Source organism: Buteo buteo, chromosome 28 (assembly GCF_964188355.1).
Source record: "Buteo buteo chromosome 28, bButBut1.hap1.1, whole genome shotgun sequence".
NCBI lineage: Eukaryota > Metazoa > Chordata > Aves > Accipitriformes > Accipitridae > Buteo > Buteo buteo.
Window position 1 is genome coordinate 4,047,461 of NC_134198.1, and position 26,999 is coordinate 4,074,459.

The window sequence follows — 26,999 nt, forward strand, 5'->3', positions numbered from 1 at the left end:
CCTCTTGAACATGTCTTTTTAAATTGTTAAAGATAACATTAAATTAACATGGAGTGAAAAAACTCCCTGGAAAAAGTAATTTAAATATGGATATTTTCTTGGTATGAGTGGGCAACATTCTGTAACTTATCTCTTACAGCAAGGAAAAAAAAAAATCCAAAACAAAAACCCCCAGGTGACTTATCCAAAGTTACCTTACTATAAAGTTAAATTACATTCCTTATAATTAAATGAATTTTTTAAAATAAAAAAAACCTAAAATAATTGAAAATAATTTCTACCTACAGATTTTAAGTATCTTTCATTTGTGTTTTGGCATTTAACATTAAGATAACAATAGGTTTCAGCTAGATTCAGTCATCAAAGCAAGACAGTATTTGAGTGAAAGAAAGTTTAAGTAGTATTTGAAATATAACTGTTCATAAAGCCTTTGTTATTCTTCACATCCAAACTGGTATTTTCCTTTCTGAACTCCCTCTTCAGCTTCCCGTCTAATATGATTGAAAACAAATGTGGATTCTCTTAATTCCTGTATAATTGTACTCTAATTACAAAATTCAGTAGAACATCTTGGAGAGAGAACTGCAAATAATCTCTTTATACAGGCATTGCTCTGTAACTACTAAAAATACCTTATAATAGGCTAACTTAACACGCAAATCTTCAATTTCTTGCTTTAGAAGAAAGAATGGCATAAATTACAAAGATTAAATTGGGCCATTTAGATATGAGAGTTGTAACTCAGTTGCATTTACGCTAATGGAGAGAAAAAAAACAAACAAAAAAAACCCAGACTCAATTCAAACCTGTGTAGAAGTAAACGTGTAGTGCTGTACGTAGTGGGTAGAGATATTATTGGAAGATCTTTAGAAAACTGAGATGCAGCATAAAAGATTTCTTTGCATATTCTATTGCTGTTAGCAACCATTAGCCCTGTACAATAAATCTCATTTTTTGTTGAATAAAAGATATGTGCCCAAGCTGTATAAACAAATACATATATATGCTGAAAAGCGTTGTCTTAGTACTTAATGTTGAAGGCAATGAGAAATTAAAGAGTGAGATTATTCTGTGCTGTGGTAGCCTCATCTCCTGAAGTGGAGACTTCTTCGGACACCTTCTTTGGTTGCAGTTCTCAGTCTGGAATGCCAGCCCCACAAGGACGAGAAGGGCTCTGCCGTAGAGCCCCTGGAGCCTAATTGATGCTTCATGGGGAAAGCCATTGAGGAAGGAGGGGCATGTGGTGGTTTCCGAACACATCACGGGAGGAGGTTAAGTAATTCTGTGCTGCGGTTCCCTTACTTACTACTAAATAGTAAAAAGGAGAATCTCCAGAGTTCAGGGGTCCTTTATGTCTACATTTTTATGATTGAAATTCCTGGAAAAAAAAGCTTTAAGGGAGGGTAAAATCAATTATCAAGATAATATCAGTATTTTAGTTTTCATGCATACATGTTATCTTGCCTGCTTTGATAACTAAATCCTCTGGATTCAGCTCTGAGTTTTCTGAAAGGCTTTTATAATGATACGGTTTGCAGAGTTTTAATTTTTCTGACCTACATTATACATAGATAAAATTTTCAGTTAGTTTTTGTTATCTTCCTATCTTAAAGTAGTTTCTAAATTAATGAAACATAAATTGTAAAACTATATGAACAGTATTTTCAAATGATAAACTGAAAGGTTTTGCTGAGAGCAAAATGATTTCATTTAGAAACAAACATTCTTATTTAGTGGAATTGTATAGCAGACATAGAAAAGGCAAGTTGTGGCCAAATCAGTACTCTTATCTTCTTGCAAATATAATTATACTTGCATAAGAGAAACATGCTATCCATTGTATTGTGTGATAAATTAAATTTATTGCTTTATTCTGCAAAGATTTAATTTTAAAATCATTGGCAGTTTCAATTAAACCTTTAAGATTACACATATAAATGTTTAAGGACACATAGGTATCCCTGTGGTAATGAGGATAAGTGAGTCAGCTGAGATTCTGTTTAACAAAGCGTAGTTATTGTTATTGTGAAAAATGTTTCTTACCTAGCAGCTTAATTTATTATAGTTGCTTGTTCCATATTTTAAGAACTTTTCTCCAGCTGTTGTTCTCAGGCAAATATTTGCCAGGTTCTGTAGTGAAAGCTGTATGATCTGAACTTCATTTCCTGACAATAGAAGATATATGTATTTCAAAGTGCTTGGTTAAGTTAGCGTGTAATGCTAGTGACATAGACAATGATGTAACATAAAAGGAAGAGAAATTTCTTTGGTGCTTTTGAAGAAAGTCTCTATTTAACCACCCTCTCCCTTTTTTTTTTTCACATCCACTTAGAAATTAAATTTTGATTTTAATATCAATTCTCTACCTGATTGTGTGGGAAATGTTTGTCCAAGTGAAAAATAAAGTACAGAGGAAATCCTAGAACAAATTAAGCACGTTCTCTTTCCAGATAGAAGAGGAATTGTTTCCATTGATCAAAACATTTTGATAGGATAATGTACAATAGGAAGATTAATTACAAGATTTAAAAAAAAAAGGAAAAAAAGACTTAAGTGCTTACATTCACAGTGCTCATGGTCCAAGATAAGTCAGCTGAGTAGTCACCTAATTTGGAAGTGCTTCAGGTATTCCTTGTTAGACTGAAAGTTCCCTAGGACCTGCAGCTCTGCTCTGCAGGTGAATAGGACACCCCCGGCTTAAAAAACTAAATTCAAACCTTGCTAAAGTCTCACAGCAGTCCAGCAGTTTAGCAGAGGAATGGCCGTTTCCCCAGAAGAGACCGATGTGTCGGACACACTCTAATCACGGCTAGTGTGTGCTGCCAGGGTGGGTTTCACAAAACGTACCTGCAGCCCCACTGGTTTTACATTGGAGGGAGGGAAGGATGTCCTAGAGCCACTCGTGTATATCATACCAACTTTCTGGAGGAAAGAGAATACCAGGGCGGTGGGGCAAGGCCATGCCTCCAAGGAGTGCACCAAAACTTCTACTGTCAACTTCATACCTCTTCTCTTGCCTCTTTGTCACATATAGCAAGACACCCAAAGCTCATGGAAGGGAGGTGCCAGAGCAAACGTGACTTCGTAGCCCAGTAGCTGGAAACATGCATACCCATGATTTTGTGGTTTTTCTTTCTTTAATGCTTATGATAAGCATAATGCCTACATGAAAATAGTGATATATGTGCTGGAAACAGGCTGCTACAGCATGTTCTTGTGAGACCATCATATCAAGCTGTCTCCTGCATGGATACAGATGGCTGAGCTCAGGTATTTGCCAACGATGACATGAATGAATGAACGAGATGTGAGATGTTTGACACCTGATCAGTAATGCTCAGTACGAGAGACCTTACACAGAAATTTCAGATACATACAGTAGATGTTATGTCATAATACAGAAACTTATTCCTATAATCATAGAGTCCATTTTGGGCGAGGCCACAACTTCTTTTGGTTTTCTTATTACTTTGTGATATTTTAGTAAAGTAATGAAATACACTTCTCTTTTCAGTGTTCTGTTTCCTGTGGAAAAGGTTTGAAGTTTCGTGATGTGCATTGTTTAAATAGCTTCCAAGCTAAAATAGAGGAAGGAAACTGCAAACATTTAAAAAAACCACGGATGTACAAAACGTGTAGAGCTGGAAGATGTCCTGCTTGGAAGGCTGGCAGATGGGAAGAGGTATGTAAAATCTGCTATAATTATGTTCTCTATGAGAGTACCAGATGAGATCATATTCATGATACTTCAATGCTTCAATGGAAATAATTGTCAGGAAGTTTTTTATATACACATCACAATGAAATCTACAAACGAGCAAGTAGTTTGTTATATTTTCTTTTTCTTTAAGAGTAATTAAAAGTAAATATCTGTGAAAACTGAAAGTATTTGGTAATCTGAACCTTGGACTGGATGGGTACTTAGGGCTTTCCTCAACTTAGCTTGTAAATTCAAAACAACGGTAAATTTTTAAAGTTTACTTCTTACCTTCAGTGATGAATTCAGTATTATCGCTGTAATTGATAGCTTAGTCTAAATATTGACATGAAGCCAGGTTTGTGGGGCAAGGACAAGAAAAAGAGCTTGTGGGCACAAATACCGGCCTTTTCCCTGCCTTGGTCTTGTAAAAGATCTCTCACCTTATTGTGAAATTGTGCGTAACTGAGCGCATGGCAATATTTTGCATTTCACTCACTCTTTCAAAATGGAATTCCCCACATTGATATAGACACACTACCACTCTCCACAATTTGGCCACACTTGATAGACCAATATCTACTTTACAATTAGGCTTGAGTCTTTAGGTAGGCTTTGGGACCTAACTGTGCTTCTGACTGGGGTAAAAGGGGGCTGTCTATCTCAGCAAGCCTTAGTGTTGTAATGAAATAAATTTGGCCAAAAAGGAGGAAAAGAGGCACATGGCAGAAAGGATTTGAACCTTTTTAAGCTCCTCAGTACTACCTGCAAAAGAAAGGGAAGTATCCTCAAAATACTGCACCATTTGCAAGATTTTTCTAACCTGAAATACTGAGGGTTTTTTTCTATCATTTTAGTATTTGCATTTTAAAACAACAGACAAGGCTGTCAGTCTCTAATAAAGGAATGATGTAAAGTCAGAACTTAAACTGTTTGATCTTGCAAAAACGTAAACTTTGGCTTTGCATATGCCTGTAGTGATTGTTCCTGCTGTGAATTAAGATAAGCCAAAAGATCAGTCTAGGTAACTTGGATGCATTTATTTTCCATATTTCCTACAAATTTTGATTTTTGTTGTAGTTCTACATTTTTAACATAAATTTCTTCAGATACAATGAAACGCTGGTGTGGTAACAGCTGTGAAGTGTATTTTAAATAATATCCTAAGAACTTGTAATAGAACTTGTACCACCTTCTGCGGACTGTCTCATTTCGCACTGAGATAACTAATTTTGATCAATTTTAGTGTTCTGTATCCTGTGGAGTGGGAATTCAGCAAAGGGATGTCTACTGTCAGCTGAAGGACCTGGGCCAAGTGAACGAAGCAATGTGTAATCGTGGTACCCGACCCGCTAGCAAGAGGCATTGCCAGCTGCCTGCCTGCGTGCAGTACCAGTGGTTGGCGGATGAATGGGAAGATGTAAGTAGGGCTTTCAACTTGCATGAAGTAACTGGGCGATGTCATAATTTGTGGTTTTTTTTCCAACTTGGATCCATTTCTAATAGCTGTTGTGTTGCAGAGTAACAAGTGACCATGCTGGATATTTTGAAGGTCAAGCTTGTAAAACTAAAGAGAGTGGCAAAAAATGTCAAAGGCTTTGTTTGCTCTCTTATACGGGATTTGCTTGTCTACTGTTGTAGGCAAAAGCTGTGGGGGAGCTCTGAGCAGGTCCCTATTGATAGAACTGTGCAATTTGAATACGAAGTTCTTCACATAATGCAGAAAATGTTTAATAAAGCCTCATTATGAAATATCATTTTTAAAAAACCCACTTCTTAAGAATAGAAATACAAATGACATGTCAGCTGGAAGTAAAAATCTCAGAGGTAAAACCTTTGGACAACAGGTTTTTTTCAAGATCTGTATGGAAGACTTACCAGAGAAGATAAGCAAAATAAAACTCGACATTCTCCTACCAAATATGCATTTTCATATTTAAGAAAATTTAAAGACACCTTCAGGAGAGAACTATCCTTTTTAAAGATGTGATGACTATTTTCTACATGCTAAAAATCTAATAACTTTTGTATCCATGTATGCAAACATACAAACATATATAAAGAGAGAGGGAGAGGGAAACCTCCAAATCATGTATAATACCTGGAGTGGTGTACAGAAGAGCCTGTCTCTTACTGTAACATTAAACAAAAACCCAGTTCATGCAGTTGTGGCATCTTAATAATCTGCACTGTTAAATTTCCTAGGGCAACCCCCCTGAAACTTTGAATATGAAGACTTAAAAGTCTCAGGGACACAGTGCTGTAGAAGTGACTAGTGTTAATATATAAATCATTTGTCGGTGCTGTGCAAAACCTGGATTATATTCATGCAGTTCAGACATATATATTCCTCTGTTAAGCTATATTGAGGGAAAGCTGACAATATATGTCTCTCCCAAGTGTTCTCTTCTCGTATGAAGCTGTTAAAATCAGGAATTAGTGAAAGTGGCTCAGAATGACCTTTTAGCACAAATACACACTTTCAGAGAATGAGGGTGAATTTTCCTTTTCTGTCAAACAGTTGTATATTCCAGCTGGGTCTTTGGAGCTCTCCACTACAAATGCATTGTGTTTCACCACATCTTCTGGCTAGTTCATAACTTCTTCCACATGGATATTGCTGCTTGTTTGAAATTCCTGTGTTCAGTTCCCTTCTCTGACTAGATTCATATATAGCCCTGTACATCTAGCATTGATGGTAGTTCAAGTGTTTATCCATCTGTATTCCACTCTCGGTGCAGGACGTCCTCCACCAAACTCGCAATATTTTGCCCAGCTGTCTCAGCTCTGAGTGCTCGTGTGTCATTTCCTCGCCTCGCCAGTCACAGCATAGCAGTAAAATTTCCAGATCTAGCATTTCTCACTAGAGAAGAATGTCTACAACACTAATGTATAAAGTATAATAAAAAGAATTCTTCTGCCTGTCCCCATTACCACATGACCGGGTTATTCCTTATGTGTCTAATATTCTGAGCTGCTCCATGCCACTAAAAGTTCAGGTGTTTCTGTAAGTTATTCCAGCCAGCTGAATCCACGCTCCATCCCCTGATACAAGTCCACACAACATTTTCGTTCTCTGAGTGACTAGGTTTCTGAAAGGCTTAATGCTGGTATGGCTTCCATTACTGGGCCACAGTCTCTTGTGGATCTTCTGAACGGGTGGGTAAGCCTCTCGCTGATTTACTTTGATTGCTCTCTCTGATTTCCTTCCATCTTCTTTGTCACCTCACATTTTCGAGAAAGAAGGCAATCACTCAGCAAGACTGGATTATAAGCACTTACTCCCCTAATCATGAGTCAATGCTTAAATTTCTCCTTCAGGGCTTAGGACCTTACTTCTACCTAATGCAAGTGAATTTTTGTCAGGTTTTTTTTTTTCCCCCCTCAAACCACCCCCCACTACAAAAAGTGATGACAGGCTGTTCCTCAGATGTAATAAGACTTGTTTTTCTACATCAATAATGTGATATTACTGATTGTTTTGCCTGTTAATTTGTTGCTCATGTGAAGAAGATAAAAAGCTAAGACTTTTTCATCTGAATGATTTTTTTAAAAAAATTTTTTTTTATCTGGGTCTCTGCATGTTTAGAGCTTTCAGGTGAAATGACATTTGTAAGCCCAGATGTATATTTTGCAGCTTTTTTCAATAGTGTACTTATGTCAGTGAAGTTTGTAGAGCAGTTCCTCATGTGCTCGCTCGTCAAGATTGCAGATGATGCCAAACTGGGAGGACTGTTCCGTATGCTGGAGGGGCAGGGCTGCCAACCAGGGGACCTGGACACGCTGTGGGAATGGGCCCACAGGAATGTCGTGAGCTGCGACGAGGACAAATGCAAAGCGCTGCCCTGGGAAAGAAGCACTTCTGCAGCAGCCCAGGCTGGGGATGAAACAGCCCTGGGATCCCGGTGGGTGCATCCTGGCAGCAAGGATGGCCGGCACCCTCCTGGGCTGTACAAATGGGGACGCAGCCAGTAGATCAAGGGACGTGATCATCGTCTTCTGTTTCTCAGCACTTGTTAGATCGTATCTAGCATCAACATCCCATTTTGATGCTCCAGTGCAAGACAGAGATTGACAAACAAGAGCATATTCAGCAAAGGACCCCCAAGCGGGTTGGGGGGCTGAAGCACTTGCCCTGTGAGGAGGGGCTGAAGGAACTGGGACTGTTGAGTGGTGAGAAGAGACAGCTTTGGGCAGATCTCGCAGCAGCCTTCCAGTATCAACAAGGAAGTTACCAAGAAGATGGAGCCAGTCTCTCCACAGTGTCCTATACTGGGAAAGCAAGAGGCAGCAGAATAAGGTGAAGCCAGAGATGTTCAAACTAGATATTATGAGAAACTTTTTCTCCACGAGGACAATTCAGGCAGTGAAATCAGCTGCCCGGGGAATTTGTGCAGTCTCCATCCTCTGAGGTTTTCAAGATCTAACTCGATAAAGTTAGAGGTTTCCTCTGGCAGAGCTGCTTTACTGTACAGCTTCTGTTTTTTGTACTCCAATTTGCATCTTTGAGTCAATAATAATAGGCTTGATGTATGTGTTGGACCCTGATGAGTCTTCTAACTGACTGTTATTGGGTCCAAATTACTATTCAGGTCTGACTATAGTAGGTGGTGTTATTAATTATTGCCTCTGCTGAGACTGGAGTTTGCGAATTTGAGCCTTCCTTCTTCATCACAGCAAGACCAAACAGGTTAGATGAGGCACCCATAGCTGCGGACGTGCTGTTAACATGTATTACTTAGCCTGTACTTCCACTTTTGTGAATGGCAGCAAGGTTCTCATCCTGTCCTGGCAGAACTGTGATGACTCCCCATCCCACCAGCTTGCCATGGGGAGAGGTCTGAGGATACTCAGGGCAAAGGCACAGGCCCAACAAATACTACCACCAAAAGCTGCCACTGCTTTCGTTAATAGGCAGGTTTGTTTTCTTTTCTTTTATCAGTGTAATATCATGTACGTGCTTCCAGGGATTCCTTTTGTTTTGTTTTCAAGACCAACTTACTCCTTTCATACTTCACCAACATCCTTTTTTTGGCTCTTCCCTTTTCATACAGACGAGGTTTTCCACTCAACCTATCATCCTGGCCTGACATTTTCATTTTCTCTTCCAGCTCACCCAACAGTTACAGTGTCATGTCATTATACGCTATTGTTTGTTCAGTTGATTAGAGGTACCTGAACTTTGAAAACAAAGGATTTTGATTCACAGAGTAATTCAGTCTGACACTGATAGCAGATGTCATAAAAGGTGTCGTTGTCTGGGTTTCACTGGTGTGTGGCCATTGGCAAATCACTTTGTTCTGTAAATGGCTGGTTTCATCACAAAAATTGTGACTTTTTCTCACTCTCAGTGCTCGGCATCATATAGAAGAAAGGAAATATACCGAAAGATTAAGTGTGTGGATGAAAACCAGCTCCAAGTGGATGAAAGCTTCTGTGATCCTGCCACAAAGCCTCCATCAACCAAAAACTGCAGGATAGCTCCCTCTAAATATGTTGTGCTTACAGGAGAACTGTCACAGGTAAAGTAATTACACTGCTCGCACGTCTTTTGTATAATGTTACAATTAAGAATGTTATATCTCTGGAAAAATGTGCATTATGTGGGCAGAGAAAAAAAAAAAAACCATATATATATATACATACATCAGAACATGGGTGTCTAAACTTTCTCCACATTAAACCTTCCAATCAGCCATGATTATTTGCAGTGACTGTTATCAGTCTTCTCGTAGCCCCCCTGGGACCTATGAACACCAGCTAGAGGACAGCTACCCCTACTACAGGATTCCTTTGCTGGTTCCCAGGAAACTCTCTTGCAAGCCGATCTCGCTGAAGTAAAGAAAAATCTTATCCTCGATTTCAGCGAAGTGCTGGATCAGTGCCGTGTTGCCCTTGCACTTATCTGTAATTGCAATGCTGCAGAAAGGTGGTTTCACAGAAGTGATGCCTGTGCTTGGGGATTTTATTTCAGTGCTCAGCCAGCTGTGGGTTTGGTTACCGGCAGAGGATCACGTACTGTGTTGGAATCCATTCTGCTCAAAACCAGCACGCCCACGGCCTTCGAACCGTAGCGTACCGAGAATGCCCAGTGGAGCCATCCCCGTACATTTATAAATGTAATATCAAAGGGTGTTCACAAGCAGCGACCTGGAGAGTGGGGAAGTGGACCAAAGTGAGTACAGATGCGCAAGCTCATTTTGGTAGTTGCCTCCAACATAAATGAATGCCAAGACTAATTTGCTGACATAATTATGTTAATTATTTACTACCTTCTAAACTAAACTTCTTGATGGCTATCCATGTCTAGTGCTCCATGTCTTGTGGAGTAGGGGTAAAGGAGAGAACCGTAGAATGTGTGACTGAAAATGGCGTATCCAGTGACTTGTGCCTGCCACATTTAAAACCAGATGCCAGAAAGATCTGCCATGAGGAAGAATGTAAGTGACAGCTGTAATTTTCAGCTGAAGTTAATGTTTTTCCAGGTTACTTACATAAAAGTTACATATTTGGAGCACAATTATGCAGAAGTAAGTCTGAAAACTAAATGCTATTCATGAAATACTAATATGATTTAATCATTCATTTCGAAGGTGAAATACTTACCACCTGCAAAGATATCCAGATTAAAAAAGGGATTAGGAAGGATGGTGAATACCTACTTAGCGTGAAGGGAAGGATGATAAAGGTACTCTTAATATTTATGAGTTTTATGAGCATATATTTTTATGAAATGATACTTTTCTAATAAAGATTTTGCTAAAAGGTTGTATTTTCTCTTCCAGATTTATTGCTCAGGGATGCACTTAGAGAATCCCAAAGAATATTTGACATTGGTAAAAGGTGAAGCAGACAACTTTTCTGAAGTATATGGATTCAGGTATGAAAGTGGTTTTGTAACTTTGTGAAGTGCACTTATTCCTTCCAAAATAAAAGAATAAAATAATACTTAGCTTTTGTGAGAACAGATGAGTAGATTTTTTTTCCTTGATTTTCTGTTTTGAATATCCAGGCATATGAACACACATGCAGGAATGTAGATACTTCCAGGCTGAAATTGTGTTAATTGCACTAAATGGTTATAAAGATTTTCTATCTTGACTTTAGTAGAAATAGCTTCAATCCACATTAGTGTTTCAGCTAGGCCAAGATTAATAGCTGAGCTTCTTGTTCAGTAACTGTTGTTTAGTATTTTTATGTGGCATAGTGCAATGCAATTATTTTTCATGCTGATGTTCTGTTATGGAAAAATGTCAAAAGGAAAACTAAATTTTTGCTATTCTCTAGGCTGCAGAATCCATATGAATGTCCTTTCAATGGAAGCAGAAGGCAAGACTGTGCCTGTCGAAATGATTACCTTGCAGCTGGCTTCACGGTTTTTAGCAAAATAAGATTTGATGTAGCTTCCATGCAAATTAAAAGTAAGCATTTTGGCAGTTTTAGCCTATGCGAGCATTCTATTGAAATTGCACGTGGTCATGATTACCAAATTACCATTTGGACACACAGATCCAGTTGTGCCATTTTTGGGCAAACTAAATTCTTATTTCCTTTAGGAATTGCATGGGAATTTCAAAGAAAAAGAAAATTGAGAAACCACCCCTACTTCCCTTGTTAGTTTGTCCCAAGTGGTCAAGTGGCATGAATCTTACAGATTTGTCTTTTATATGTGACTTAGCTTCAGTCTCTAATGTTTTGTTCCCATTATTCCATTTCCTTTTAGTCCCTGGCATATTTTTCTTGGGAAAGTCTTCCTATGCTGTAGTTAGTCCCTTCTTGGGCTTTGGCAGACGTACTAAATGGACAGGGAATCTTGCAGCGCTTTCGAGCCCCTGCCTGCAGGTGACAAGGTGGCCCACGATCAGCTCACCTGGAGCTGCGTCCAAGTGCACAACCATCCTCCTCCTCTTCCCAGCCCCCTCCTAGCTCAGAAAGAAAACTGGGCTTGTAGGTTGGACTGATTGTTGCGTTAACAAAAACGGACTATTTAAAACATAGTTTCTAAAAAACCAAACCAAAACACACAAAAAAGCCCCCTCCAAACAAACAAGAAACAAAAAACCCCCACCCAAAACAACCCCACCCCCCCATGTTAATGCCTTTTCGCACTGTTTTCACCTGAACTTCTAATGCAGCAGTTTCAGTGTTGAGTAATTTTCTGTTTTCTAGCCACAGATTTTCTTTTTGCTCAGACTATACTTGGAAGAGCAGTTCCATTTGCTACAGCTGGAGATTGCTACAGTGCTGCCAGATGTCCACAGGTATTTATGATTTCTTATCCTCTTGAAATGTGCACGTAAGAGGGGGACACCCCCCGCCCCCCCCCCAAAATCTGTGTGACTGCTTTAGAGTTGTAAGGTTCTAAAGCCAATCTCCTATTCTGTCTAGTCTGTGTGCTACATTAATAAGTATTTTTTCCTTATTCTTTCCTCTCCTGTTCCACCATCTTCCCCCCGCCACCTCCGTTTCTCCCTCAAGTTGTTTACTCTGCATTTTCCCTCTAGGCTCCGTGTATGTATATCCAGCTTTCCGCGTATTTCATGTGTTGCTGTCCCTCCCTCTGGATGTGATGTATGCTTTGTTTCCCCTAATCCTTTCTCAATCTTTGTTCTCCTCCAGTGACTTTCCTTTTTTATAACCCTGCAGAATTTTTCTTATCTTTTCTCTGTTTCTCTCCTGATGCTTTATAACTTTGAAGACTACCAGAGGAAATCAGTCTTGTTTAGCAGTATAATTTAAAATTTATACATCCATTGGTGTGTCTACGTTAGTGTTTTAGTTTGGATTGGATGGTGCTTTTTAAGTTAATCTCTGTATTGTCCCAGCTTACTGTTCTTTGGTTTGCATCACAGAGCAGTCTTGAAAGACACGAACGGGATGCCTTCTGGATGAAAGTAAATCAAAGAAAGAGCTCCAGAAGAAGGCTCTTAATGCACTCTAACCGCTAATGGGGATTCAGTCTGTGGGACTAGATGAGACTTGTAAAACCAAAGTACAAAAACCAAAGTAAAACCCCGATCTGTGTACTGTGTACAGACATTGGGCTCCCTGACCCAATAATTTCACCCTATAGATCTGCTCACACTGCAGCGTCCTTCCTGCTGGTGCAGACGTAGCCCTCGTCTGAACTAGACAGCCTAGGCTGCCTTTGGAGTCTGTTGGCAAAAATGGGATTCCCTAGAAAACAGTTCAGCTAATCTTACCCTATGAGGCACCTTAGGATGAGGAGAGCCGTCCTCTGGAAGCGCGTATTTCTTTCCACTGTTCACAAAGGGAGTTAAGATCGACTGGCTCAGACTTGCACGGAGGTGAATCCCTGTTGTCCGTCTATCCTAGGGCTTAAACTTAAGACAGGCTATGTGGGTGGATGCATTCAAGGGCAGCTAGAGACAATTTATGTGCCATTTAAGTACCAGTGAAGTGCCTAAGTTAGGCAGACTTAACCCCTGACAAGAAAACAGTTCGAGTTCATTACAGCATTGGATACCTTCAGCCTGCAAACTCTTCACACTTAGTACAACACAAATCTATTTGCGATCTGTAACTTCTGTTGGGAAGTCGTTCTGCTTGCATGGTTTTGCACCGACACATTTCTATCTTATAAGATCTGCACTGAAACTCACTCTTTTAATGCAGTAAGAAGGCCTCCATTCCTGCGCGCTCAGTCCTTGAAATCTGTTCCTGGCCTCGAGTATGCTGCCTGATATGTCAGACAGCTGTTAAGCTGTCATTATGACTGTACATAGCACTTCTCATTTATTTTTGCAAAATGATATCACCGTGAATGAAGTTACTTTGGGCCTGTGAATTGTGGAAAGCATTCCACACTGTTTGTATGAATTTCCTCCAGGTGCTTTATTCATTAAATGGAAATCTACTTTTTGGGCACTTGAAGAACAACCTACCCTATCCATGTGAGCTTATGTTAGCTCATCCTGAGTATATGAGTGCTAGAAATACAGCAATTTTACATAGAAGTGCTCTCAAAACAAATCTGCCATACCAAACGATGTAAGGCTGAGTCTTTGTGAAAGAATTTCAGTGAATCACAAGAACAAAGGATGAGTGGTGTATTTTTATATATGCGCACATACATGCACCCACACAATATTTTTATATATATATATAAAAAAGTATATCTGACTATGATGATATTAAGCAATAAAATACAGAAGCTACCGCACATAATAGAAATGTTATCATTACTAAAGCTTTTATCTCAGGATTTATGCAATTTTAACTAGGTCTGAATACAGAAATTCAGGCCTTCAGTGAATTGTATGGAGGCGTGCAGGAGTTTTCTGATTGTAGTGCTGCCTAAACTGGCCATTAGGCTCTTTGTGGAGGTAGTACTTCTTTCCAACAGATTGCACTTCTGTGTGAATGCAATTTAATAATTTTCTGTACCAGTTTGTTTACTAATGCAGTGCAGTTTGTTGCTTTTGATATGTTTCTTATTCTCATATGAACTGATTCTGGTTTAAAGCTAGTTTTCAGATTATGTATTTGCATAGGCAAATATTTTAGAATGGTTTGTATTTCAAAACATTCCATTTAGCAATAAATTTATTTATTTGAACCTTCACTTACATTCATGTTCAATTATGTTATTTGTTATACTGAAAAAGAAATGAAAGGTGGTAAGATGATGATGCTTGGACAACGTGCTTTCAAAAATTTGAGAATTAGATGGCTAAGAAGTGATTTGTCTGTAATTTCCAGATAGAGATAGGTCCTGACCATGTCATTTCCAAAATGTTCAGGCACTTGGGGGGGGGGGGGGGGGACAAAAACAAAACCCAACCAACCAACCAAAACCCCAGCCTCATTCTTGCATATTGCAAGTCTGTACTTTTTATAAATTAAAATTTAGTATGTAGAAAGGAGGCTAAAATAATTTGAGTTGTCTGATGTTAGTTCTGTATTCAGACTTTGCAGACAGGTGCTACAGATGAGCTGATGCACAGGTGCTACTTATTGCAGAATAACTTGTTTGTGTGTCTATGTCCCGAGTGTCCAAAAAAAGGGTGTAATGCAGTGTAACTAACCCCGGTTAAGTACACACCTTTGAGTCCTTAATGTCTAGATACACCCTAAGTGATATGTGCAGATATGCCAATGTAAAGTGTTTCAGTATTTTGAACTCTGTTTATGAGCTCTGTATTTTACCTTTTTTGTTTGTTTGTTTTGTTTTTGTTTTTGTTAGGGACAGTTCAGCATTAATTTGGCTGGTACAGGTCTGAGATTATCCAGTACAGTTAGGTGGATTGCTCAGGGCAACTATGCAACTGCTGACATACACAGATCCCACGTAAGTCAATATTCTTTTCCTTTACTTGCTCTTATGGTCTTATGGCTTGGAATATTATGCCTTCAGAGGTACAAGTGATGACTCTCTAGTGAAAGCTAATTGTGAATCAAAAATAGTGCTCAAGGTCTCTGACCCATCCAACTCTTCTTCCAGATGTAACGCACAAACTATCACCCAGAATCTAATCCACATCAACACTGCCTGCCTATTTTAAGAGCTTATTGTTATATTAATCAAGTTTATTAAAAGTTTTGAAGATACCTAATAATACTTAAAAAAAAAAAAAAAAAAAAAAAGATACAACACTCCAAAACCACATTTTATTAAAGATACCCTACTACAGAGGATCCTTACAGGTTGCTTACCTCCAGCTTGATTCGTGTGAGGAACCCAAAGACCAGTTGAAAAAGAACAGTAAGCATGCACAGTTTAAGACAACATTGGGTGATGGTAAGCCAGGAGAGAAGGTATACAGTGATACCGATAAAGGATCTCCATGCCCATTTTGCTAATTTGATGCTGTCTCTTGATTTAGTATTTGTAGGTCTATTGTGTGCAAACATCAAGGAGCTTTTTGTACAACTGTGATTTCAGTCGCTTTTCTTGATTGACTGTTCTCTTTGTCTAATTCCCAGGACGGTACTAAAATATATGGAAGATGTGGAGGATTTTGTGGAAAATGTATTCCTAATACAATTATTGGTCTCAAACTTCAAATACAGTGAGAACTCTGATGTGGTAAGAGCATCAAAGCAGGCACATCTGCCATTTAGGTGCAAATTGTAGGTGCTGTGTATATATATATTTTAATTCTTTCATCTCTGTAATGCTCATTACTGTAATGCTCACTACTAAGAATTCCTGTTTTCTTCAGTGTTTTTTCAGGGATGTACTACCAGTTTGTGGGCTAGCAAGTGCATAAATCACAATCATAAACCTTCAGGTTTTAATGGAGAGGCATTCATTCAATGTACAGTATATATTAGCAAGTAAATTGCACTGAGGTTACTACCATGGATAACACTCTAAATTGTACTATAATTGTAATACTTTACCTGCAACTAATCAGTGCAATTCTTTATGCAGTGTTCAGTAGAATTTATACTCTACTGGTTTTCTTGATCAACTGTACTAAATTATAGAAAGGAAAGAGTTATGGCTATATAAAGAAGACGGGTAATAATTTCAAATACTTCCAATTTTGTGAAACCTTTTAGGAATTATCTGTCAACAACTTACAGCAGAAAGTATATAACCAATATACTTGAGCTAGTTTCTATAGATCTGTGTGTTTCTCTGTCAGTAAAAGCGTTTTTTCCCCATCCCTTTCATTATATTCTTTGTGGTGCTCAAATACTAGCAGTAATCCTGAGAAGTGTGGTTTAACCTCTGTAATCTCTATAGCACATGTTAAACATCTAGGCTTAGTTTTGTTGTGGTTACAGGAAAAGAAAATAAGGAAACAAATTGCTTGAAAATCTGATTTTAAATCCCTGCCTCTCATCCAAGTATACTGTAAAAGCAGTGTATTCTGTTTACTGTAGCACCTTGTATGTGGTTTTATGAATATGTATTTACTTAAACACTTTCCATATACACCTTACTCCTTTATACTGGCCAATGGCATATTAGTAAAGGTTGTAGTGTGTGTCCCCCATCCTCCGATTCAACATAGTTTTCAATAACCTTGGTGAAAACCCTGGGCAGAGGCAGCATCAAGCCCCACAGTGGTTTTGGTGTCCATCTTTCACTCAGTTTAATTTTTCAGTGTTTGTAAATACAGTTCTAACATCTGCTAGTCACAATTATTTCTTCCAGAATAGTAAGTGTATGAAAGAGTTACAAGGTTTAAAAAACAATCTAGCTCTTTAATTTGTTGTTTTGTAATACTTTACAGTCCAGAACTATAGAAATCTATGCATGTAAAGGTAATGTGTTTCAGGGCCAACTCTCAGGTATTCAGAATAAAATTTATCGTTATGTACCAGATAACTATACGTGCTTTTTCTGACAATATGCATTCTGTAAACCAAGTATTTGTTTTGCATGCCAGTACAATTGGTAGATGAAATGGCAGCTATATCATATTTTTACCCACAAAGAGTTAGCCGTGAATTAGCAACATGCATTAATTAAAAACAATACTGTACCACAGAAGTGTAAGCAGCTACTTTTTAGATAACACATGTAGGTAATTATTTTGTGATCTCTGCATCAGAAATGTATTTTTGCACTATGTGCCTTATATTAGTTGTAAACATTAATAAGAATACAAAACATTATTTTCCTAGAAATGTTTACATTTATAATTAAAATCTTGTAATTTATAAACTATTTATACAATAAATATACTTGTGTGAATGGTACCAGAGTGCATACTTTTTTTTTTTTTTGGCATCAAACACTTAGTACAAAATGTTGCAAAAACTTTTCAACTTGTTTATGCACAGAATAACTATTCTTAATACCTCTTCACAGTAGTATACATTGACTTTTACTGGAATAACTGCCACACAAGCAGGTTACAGTCATAGGAATATTTTCCATGGAAGCAAATCCTACTTCAGAGGAACAAACTCCGTGTCTGTGTGCTCTTTCCAGTCATCCCCCCATATTCACCTGTACCTTTCTTGGGGGGTTGCCCTGTAAGTCGTTCACTGAAATAATGTAGAAATCTGAAATAATCTTCCTCCTCCTTGTGCTAAACTCGGATCAGTTCCGTTGTGGCACGGTCCCTCGACAACTGCTTTGGCAGAAGGGGAACTGCAGTCTGCCTCCATCCCCAGGAGGACCATTTTCTTTTCAGCCCTGAAACTCCAGTTAAGGGCTAGGAAGTGCTCAGCTCTGCTGCCACAGAATCACTCTGGAAAATCCACTACCAAACAAAGTGACTTTTAACCCAATACTCAACACAGCATGTTTTTGTTGGGTATTAATAGTGATTTTTGAGTAGAAATGTATTTTCTATAACTAGAGCAAACCCTGTGGCCCAACGTCAACTTCCACGTAAATCAGCACTGTATTGTATTGTTGGTTTTTGCATCTTTTCTTTCTTTTATCCTTGCTTTGGAGTTTCAGCCCTAGTGCAGGGAGAAAGTCCTTGTATGTTCTGGCATTTTGTGAATTCCTTGTGTTAGAATTTTGAATTTGTTGAGGAAAAGGGCTTAATCAACCACCCCGTTTCAACTTACGTTTCATCCCGAGGGCAATTTAAGGAAAACGTGAGCCTGATGATCAGCTCTGAAGAGTTTGGAGACTTGATGATGCTGACATGTTAGAAGGTCTGGGCAATAAAATGAGAATCGTGGGTTGTGCTTGCAGTATGATGTTTCCATCTCCTTTAATTGACATGGCTGTGGATTTCCATCGCACTGGGCAGCCGAGACGCCCACCAGAATAGCAGGTCACTCCACGCGAGCGCCGTGAGCTCCACCTCGTGGGTCTGCGTGTGCCGAGCTGACCACGGCTGGTCACAGTCAGCAGCTCTCCAGCTTTGGTTGATGCGTAGGTAAGGAAATGCTGAACTGTCCCATCGCTATTCCATGCAGAAAAAATAATAATTAAGGAACGGTAACAGCTAAAGATGATTGTAACGATACTTTGTTAGGTGTCTTCTAGGACACTGTCAATCCCATCAGTGACAGCATCAAATATTAGAAGACACAACTGCACTTACTTGCTTGTGTGTGGGCACACGCGCGCATTTAGTGCTTATCCGAATATTGAATGCTGAAGATGGACTAGATGTAAAAAACCTTGTTGCTCACATTTATCTAACAAAATGTCACTTGGTGTGCTATGAAATGGTGTACTCCCCTGTGGCAGTACCTCTGAGGTCTCTCGAAGACACCATCGAGGTGTCTTCTACCTGTGTTTCCCCAAAGGTTATACCTGGGAGGTAGCAGAGGAGCTGGAAAACCTGGCTCTGGGACCCCAAACAGGTCTCCATCCGAGCTGAATTCATCCTGGCGTGGTCTGGCGTGTCACTCTCCCTGCAGAGAGGAGCAGAATAAACCCCGGCGTTCGATCTGGGACAGGCTCAAGTGTGTTGTACAATCAGCCGATCCCCCGTTCGTGGGAAGAGTTGATTTCAGGGTGTATTTGTATCTATGCAGGTTTCTGATGGCTGGGCGTGTATTTTTCTTACCTAACTGAAAGGCTGTAACATCCCAGACGTACTTAAAAAAATTGAAGGAAAGCTTTGGGGCTTTCCTTCCTCTCCTGTAACCTGGAATGTGTTTAGTATAACCTCTCAGTTTTGTTGACTATTGGAAATAAAAGTTTCACATAATAAGGAAGGGGTTTATGTCTTTGCAGTTTTATTGTAGCAACACACGAGATCCCTGAGAAGATCAGAATCTGAATAAAATATTACTATATCTGGCAAGTGCTTTCTATATCTTGCAGGGCTTTAAGTGAGATTAGTGAGAAGTGTGAGGGGTTGGTTTTTATTGTTTCTATAAAGAAACAAACAGATTCCTGAAAATTGATGTTCTGTGGCTATCAAAACTGAACTTGAATTAGAATTGGAACAGAAATATGCTGTAATAATTTAACCTTAACTTAAAAAATAGAGAACAGGAAAACTATGTACAAAAACAGTTTTGAAGCAAGAGAATTGAATATTTAAGTAGGAAATTAATATTAAAAGGGGTATTATATATAAACATTGCGGTTGAGATTTCATAGTAATCTATGCTGGCTTTATTTATAAGTTAAAACAATTTCCAACTGCACTCCAAAGAAACCTACCAGAACCTTTTCCAAAAATTAACTTTCATGATACAAGACGCTTCCATATTTCTGGTTTTATTGATGTGGTACTTGAGCCACAAAATGCCAAAGGCTGCACACAAATGCCTTTATACTGACTCATGTATCGAACAGTAACATGGGATTTTACTCTCTTAACGCAGGTAAAGGTAGGACTGGAGCTCAGCGTGGCAGAATTGATATGATGTGATGTCCTCCGGGCTAGAGAGTGGCAACCCTGGGGCAGCATTGGCATCCTCTGGACCAGCTCATGGTCTCTCTTGTAAGACCTGCTTTGCTCTCCTGGAGTACTTGGCCATCTCTTCCTGAGCAGTTATGATTTTTCAAGATGGTCTCATTATATCTATGCGTGAAAAAAGACTCTCTCTCTGGTGTGCTTTGGAAATAGGCTGAGTAGATGATAGAAAAAGTAAGGTATGGCTTTGAAAGCACATTCCTGCTTCACCATACTGGCTTTCCTTCAGGCAGAGCAGTAACTGTGAGGATAGCGGGGGAAAATTACCTGCGCTTTATTCAGACAGAAGAACAAGCTCTCTGACTTGGAGTTGAATCTGACATTTAATCTTCTCATCCACAGAAGGTGGTTTTCTGTTGCACAATTAAGTTTATTTTGCAATACCATAGCTTGAGAGGATTTTCTGGGCTTTGTTTATCCTGGCTTTAGAGAAGCAATCTGTGCTCTGTTTCTGATAAACTTCTCCTTGTGCTCAGTTATGACAGATATTCCTTTGAATTGACTGTATAAAAATACTGTAGCAGCAGAGCAGAGCAAAGATCTGACTGTATTTACGTCTATATTCTGCCTTTAAACATGAACAGCTGCACAGACATTCATCTGTCTCATGTCTGACTCTGTGCTGCCATCCAGAACCTTTTCCTTTTTAATAAACAAATGTTTCCTTCTTTAATCTGTGTGTGTGTGTTTTATCTCTGTTCCTGCAACAAAATTTTCTTGTCCACATGTTTTTCAAATCTTATTTGTATAATTAAACAAAGCATGCAACAGGGAGAACCCGCGCTGTAAATGGTGGAGAACTACTCTCTCTCCAAGTAGCTGAAATAAAACAAGTTATTTCTGTCTTGCACACCATTCGTATTTTGTTTTGGAAAGCAAAACCCCGCATTTATGAATACTGAAAGACTCTTTTTGAAATCACTGTATGGTCTTTTAGAGTCTGATTTACAGAAGCGAGGAACATTCAAGAACTCATGAATTTTCTATGTGCAAAAGGCTGGAGTGATTCATAGCAGCAGCATATATTTATGCCTGGTGGGATGAAATCCTTTTTTGCACTTTAGTTGTCTCCGGCAGTCATTCATTGATCGTGGTAATGGCATGGATGGTCAGTTCATCATTTTCCATGAGTTTTTTTTATGTTCCTCTGGAAGCTGGAATGACTGAAAATACAGTTGCACAGAACACAAATTGAAATTTGTGCTTGCAAAATCAGAGGGCAGAAAGTTTCTTTTTAATGCTTTGTATTTAAAATGTCTTGCAGAAAAGGCTTGTTGTAAAAACATTTATTTAACACCTCAGTAAAGAAAACAGCAGCCCTGCTAGTATTTGTGTTCCTGGAAGGTCTGCAACTCGGACAGGGCTAAGCAAGCTGCCACCAGTAGCCTCTTTCATCAGGGTTTACAAGGTATTTAGCTAAGAATTCTTTTGCCCTTCAATTATTGTTTTCTGCCTTACTTTTCTGGCAAGAGTAGTAATAAATGTAACAGACCCCAGTTCCTCAACTAAATTCCTGCTTGCAGCAGAGAGAAGGGAAAAAGAGGAGTAAATTCGGAGTTGTTACCTCAAAGGGAAAACGCACAACCTGTGTGCTAGCGTAAAAGCTGAGCTAAAAATGGCACAGTAAAAGAGATTATTTTACTTCTGAAGTCCTCCCTTCCATATCAGGATTAGAGATTTGTTGCTACTCTTTCTTACGTGGCCAGGTATATTTTTCATATTATGCTGCCAAATATTTACTCAGAGGGATTATTTTGAGACGGATCTATGGAGAATGCAGATAGGCAGGCATAAAAGGGGGAGATTTTCTTTGGATTGGAAGTACACCCTCCTGCAATGTGTTTGCCTGGCCAGCTGTCGACAGCATTGCTTTGTATGAAATTCAACATTCAGAATATTTTCAAAGTAATGAAGGAAGGGAATTCTGGAGCGCTGCTTCCAGCAGTAACTTACACCCCTGTTTAAGCAGAGGTACAGAGAAGGCTTTATCTTTTTAAAATGGAAACAAACTTCTGGCTAACTGAAAAGCTTATCTAGCCCATAATCAAACAAAAACCCCACCATTGTTAGCAGCACTAACAATGATCCTCCCATAATAAATTATAAATAAGCTGTAAGAATCATAAAATTTTAATTAATAATGCGTCTACAGGCCATTCTGTGCTGTGCAGTGTCTTCTTCTCTTTGTGTGTTTTGTTCCATGCACCACAACCTTTGTTTCATATCTTTTGGATGAGCCTGACTTTTCTAATTGAAACAACCTTGTTTTGGAGAGATTAGTTCTTCAAAATTTTTTTATTTCTGCTTTATTCACTGAAAAAAGTGAGGTAGCATATTTTAATGTCATTACCCTAGAAACACACATTCAAACAACTGTGTATTTAAATATTTCTACCCACCCCTCATACACACTCCTGATCAAGCCTGTGGCCTTTTCCGTGTCAGAAGGCAGAAGCTGGCATGAGCATAAGCAGCAACTTGGCAAAGTTTTTTGTTGTTTTTCTTTTTTGTAATGTGGTACAAAATTCAATTCTGTGAATCGGTGTGACCACTGTTCAGTACAATAAAAGACTTCTGGCTCTGATTCCACAAGTTGCCATACCAGGGTGTATTTCTAGCCCTTCATTGAATCTCACTAATATACGTGTAATTCTGCGTTGGTGCATGGATCTAGTGTGGGATTCAGTTCCCCATGTTTGAGACCTTAAACTGTGGGTTTTTTGGCATTTGTTCCTGGCCAGGTGTCTTCCTCTAGTGTTTTGTCCAGGACAAAGCATGTGGTTATTTTTCAAAATATGCTATTGCTGATAGGAAAACAGGAGAAATGGCATAACACAGTAACTCTTGTGGTCAGGAGTTGCTATTTAAAATTTCTGTCTAATTAGAAATGTTGCCAGTTAAATTCCCCATTGCTATGCAAGTATTACTCGCTCTGAAAGCAGAGATTTCCTGCACATCTGAGGGCACGTTTTGCTTTGAAGGTCTATCTAGTTGTGTACTGTGCTGCTAATTCACCATATAAACCAAAGCTAAACGATGTGCCGTTCCAAATATGAGCTAAAAATATCAGAATATTAGCTATGAGGACATTAAAACCATCTCTTGGTGTGCAGGAGACAGGCTGTCATCCCTACATAGCTGCAACCAGCAGACGAGAGTCTCAAACCTAGCTCTTCTTCCTGAAAAGAGTGTGTCAAAGAATTTCCCTTGCGTATATAAAACCCCTGCTCGTTCGGCTGGGAAGTGATTGAGTTTTCTGCACTCGCCGGGTTGACCCAGTCCTTGCTCCAGCGATACCGCGTCATCAGCAAAGGGCTCGTCCGTGAGTCGCGAAGGAGGGAGCTCCTTCCATCCAGCGCGGACTTCGGTGGCCGCTGCAGACCTCGTGCCTTAGCATCGTCTGGAGGCAACGTGGAAGCTGGTTCCCCAGAAGCGCCTTCTGTCCGTCTCGTAGCTGGACCCGACTTCTTTCTGCAGGCACGTGGAGGAGCCTGGGTGTCCTGCGTGCAGCCGTGGCTCAGGCGGGATGGCAGGGCACCTCCGAGGCTCAGCGCTGGGGTATCTGCTGGGTCCTGCTCAGGACAGATCTCCTTCTGTCCTGCCGAAGTTCAGGGGCCACCTGTCTTTCAGCCCATTGGAAATAGTAAGACAAACCAAGTATGAAAGATGTTGTCTTCAGATCTCCAGTTGTCTGGTTTAGGGTTCTTGACTGTTCTTAGCATTTATTACCTGTAACAAATTTCACAATTTCATTACCATCGATAACCAGAGGCTCCAGCTGACATCAGTGGTCTATTTTCTACTGTCCTGTACAACCAGAGGCCTCAGGGCAGGGGCACTGTAACACACTGAACAACAAAAGATGGAAGGTGACATACGCTGCTAAAAACTGGGAAATAATCTGTTTGATGATTTCCCATCCAGCTCCCTGCAATAGAGTCAAAGATACTTCTTAACAAGAAAATGTGACTATCAATCCAGACAAGAAATATTAAATGGGTCTTGCTGGGCATCAAATAAAATCGTGCCTTCATGGCTACATCTACCCCACAAAGTAGCGGCACAACACGGTTCACCTCCATATGTCTATAGGTATAAATCCCCTCTCTGAGGCCGCCCCGAAATGTGCCCACACGCTGTCAGGAGAGCGGTACAGGCCAAAACAGCACCAAGAAACGTGGCAACAATTGAATGCCCCAGCTGGCAAGGCAGAGCTCGTCCCATACCCCAGCCCTGTTTAATTTACCACCCCTGGAGCAGCCCTGAGGCTGAGAGCGAAGAGACCCTCGCACATAACTAACGCTCTTCACCTTGGCCGCAGAGCATCGCTCCTATCGACGTTTGCTGCAAAAACCTTTAACAGCCCCAGGCGCGGGAGATGCAGGGATGAAACACTTGCTAATGTATTCCTTCCCATGCATGGGGCTGTCGTGCCGGTTCACTGTCCCCCTTCCCTCTCCTCGTTAACAGCAATGGTGAATTGGATCGCTAATCTTCCCTCGGTACGTTTTGAAGGAGGGGGATGCTCGCTTGAGGAAAACATCTTGAATTTTTAAGAAGTTGCAAAAGAGTCTGTAACTCTGGCAGATTGCGAGGGAGAGGAAATTTGTGGTTTTGAATAACATAAAGTGGCGCCAGCTCCTCTACTTTTATTCCAGGGGAAATTTTATTAACAGTTGGGAAATACAATCTGACTCCAGATTTCTCTATCGCAGACCTCTCAGATACGACGTCCTGGCTGCGAGGCGTCCGCGGGCACAGAGCGGTTGCCGTAACGAGCCCGTCGCAGGCTCGACACCTCTCGCAGAAACCCGCAACGCGGCGCGTTTGTTCGCTGCAAATCTGCTTTGCTGTGCTGGGTGCTGCCCGGTGGCCCTGGGAAGGGGGTGCTCCGTATTTTGGTGGACGTGGAGGAGAGCTGCGACGGGGCTGTGAGCTGGGGGGGGCTGGAGCAGCCCCCCTTTACCCAGACAGCCCCCCTGGCCGCTTTGCAGCTCTGCAACCGACTCGCCCTGGCTCAGGGTAGAAACCTGGGACAGAAGTTTAGAAGTCAGGATTGGGGAACATCTGGTTCGCATTTACCCAGAAAAGTTTGCATCAGACACCAACTGCTTGGGCCGATGGAGAGAGGGAGTGTGTTTCTCAAGCATCTTCAGACTAGGCGCAGTTTCTGAACTTGAAGTAATAAATTAGGGCTTAAGGAAACGATTTGAAATCAGATGGTTGAAACAGAGACATTCTCTGAGAAGACATAAGTGTTTATGTTAGCAATCTGATTTCTCTTCCCCCTTTGTTGTGCCAACTTTTACAAGAATCTGCACACAGCCTTTGGGAGAAATATTTGGCCTGCGAACGGGAAAGTTTGCTCAGCAGCACAGTAAAACTGCAGGAGCTGTAAAATGCTCATTTTACGGTATCGTGTGCACTGACAGCAGTGTAATATTTAGAGCAATCACTTCCTAACCATTTTCTTCAGCACATGGTGAACCCACAAGCTGAAGTCAGGAGCACGCCAGATGTTACCCTAATGTCCCACAAGATGGTGACAAAATAATTCTAATTACACAACACTTTGATTTGTGGTACATACAGACTTAGCGACTCCAAATATTTTCTTACCATCAGTTGCATTAAACTCTGCTTATATAACATACTTTGGGCATATTTTAATGGTTTACTCATTTGGCAGAGGATCATTCTTTTAAGTACTTTGTTGATTATATTTTAAATTAATTTCAGGACTACACAGCGAGTTTCAGTCCTCCCACATTAGGAGTCACAAGTTCCCTAGATGATGGAGAAGGAAAAGCACTTTTATTGCTTCTGATCCATCCCTTTGCCAGACTGCTTCCCCTCCCTCCCTCTGTGATGTTTTTGGTGTGAGGTCTTATGGTCCATAAATTCTTTCCTTTCTGAATTAAGCATGAAAAAAGTGGCTCGGTAAATTAGGCGTAAGAAAGGTGACCACTGTAGAGCAGGTACATGATGGCCAGAGGCAAGGCTGGGAACAAACGTGGTGGGGAAGAACTGAGCGTCCAGAAGCACAGGATGGCTGGAAATCACCCCCTCTGCCCTTAGCCCCCAGATTGTTTATTAGACTTTTTTTTTTTTTTTAAACTATGAACAGTTCTGGCTATTTGCTTTTTTGGGCAATCAAGTTGAGAAACTTGAAAGAGGCCTGAACTGCAGAACTCACCTCTTGAAAATCGTGTCCTCAGACTGGGCACTGGAGACGGAGCGGGCATCCCACTTTTTACTCATTGCTTGTCTTTTGGGGGTAAATGTATCGTCCAATATTAGAAACAGTTGCTTCCTTGGGTCCTATTGTTTTAGAAACAATAAAGGAAGCAAACCCTTTTTTTAGCCTGTCAAGAGACAATAGAAATACTCTGTAAATGCTAGCTGTTCATTTCAGTGAGGGCCGGAGCTGATTTTCACAGACTGAATGACTCCAGCCGTTCAGGTGCCTGAAAAAGGTTGTAAAGAAAACACATTCCCAGCTGTAGCCGTGGGTTTCTATCAATAGATGGCAAGATCAGACTAGTCCTTTGGTTAAGACCTACCCATGCATTTCAGTGACTTGAAAGCCACAGGCCCAGATTTTCAAAGGTGTTTAAACATCTAATTCCCAGTCATTTAAATATGAATTTGCTGCCTAACTATGTTCCATTTCTGGCCAGAAATACCACTTTAAAATGCCTTACGCATTCAGGAGCCGGTGTTAAATGCAAAGCTGGTGTGATAAAGCGGGGCTGTGCAGAGACGCCCAGCTTGTTCTGCACAAGCTCGTTTGGCTATCAGACGTGGTGTGCCCACGTGAGGACGGCAGCCTGCCCAGGAAAATCAGCCCTGCTGAGGCACGTCCTTAAATCAGCTTCAAAATCTCACCTCCCGCCCTCAGCACTGCAAAGACATTTGCTGTGAATTTCTTTCCTAAGGATTTTGGCCAGGACCAATACGGGCTGATTGCAATGCACTCGTCG

At 40.2% G+C, this 26,999-nt stretch overlaps 1 protein-coding gene across 8 annotated transcripts in view; it reads left to right on the top strand.

The window, feature by feature from the left end:
• ADAMTS20 (ADAM metallopeptidase with thrombospondin type 1 motif 20) overlaps positions 1 to 17,374 on the top strand; it is a 99,176-nt gene extending 81,802 nt beyond the window's left edge. For 7 of the 8 annotated variants that reach the window (XM_075059155.1, XM_075059157.1, XM_075059156.1 and 4 more), the window contains 11 exons: positions 3,515 to 3,682; positions 4,944 to 5,117; positions 9,049 to 9,219; positions 9,672 to 9,872; positions 10,008 to 10,137; positions 10,291 to 10,385; positions 10,483 to 10,577; positions 10,985 to 11,118; positions 11,867 to 11,958; positions 14,904 to 15,008; positions 15,644 to 17,374. In XM_075059155.1, the coding sequence (XP_074915256.1) occupies positions 3,515 to 3,682; positions 4,944 to 5,117; positions 9,049 to 9,219; positions 9,672 to 9,872; positions 10,008 to 10,137; positions 10,291 to 10,385; positions 10,483 to 10,577; positions 10,985 to 11,118; positions 11,867 to 11,958; positions 14,904 to 15,008; positions 15,644 to 15,733 (1,455 nt within the window). In that variant the 3' untranslated portion in view covers positions 15,734 to 17,374. The remainder of the gene's footprint in view (positions 1 to 3,514; positions 3,683 to 4,943; positions 5,118 to 9,048; positions 9,220 to 9,671; positions 9,873 to 10,007; positions 10,138 to 10,290; positions 10,386 to 10,482; positions 10,578 to 10,984; positions 11,119 to 11,866; positions 11,959 to 14,903; positions 15,009 to 15,643) is intronic. The other variant, XR_012654643.1, reaches the window with a different exon arrangement.
• Positions 17,375 to 26,999: the final 9,625 nt, after the last annotated feature.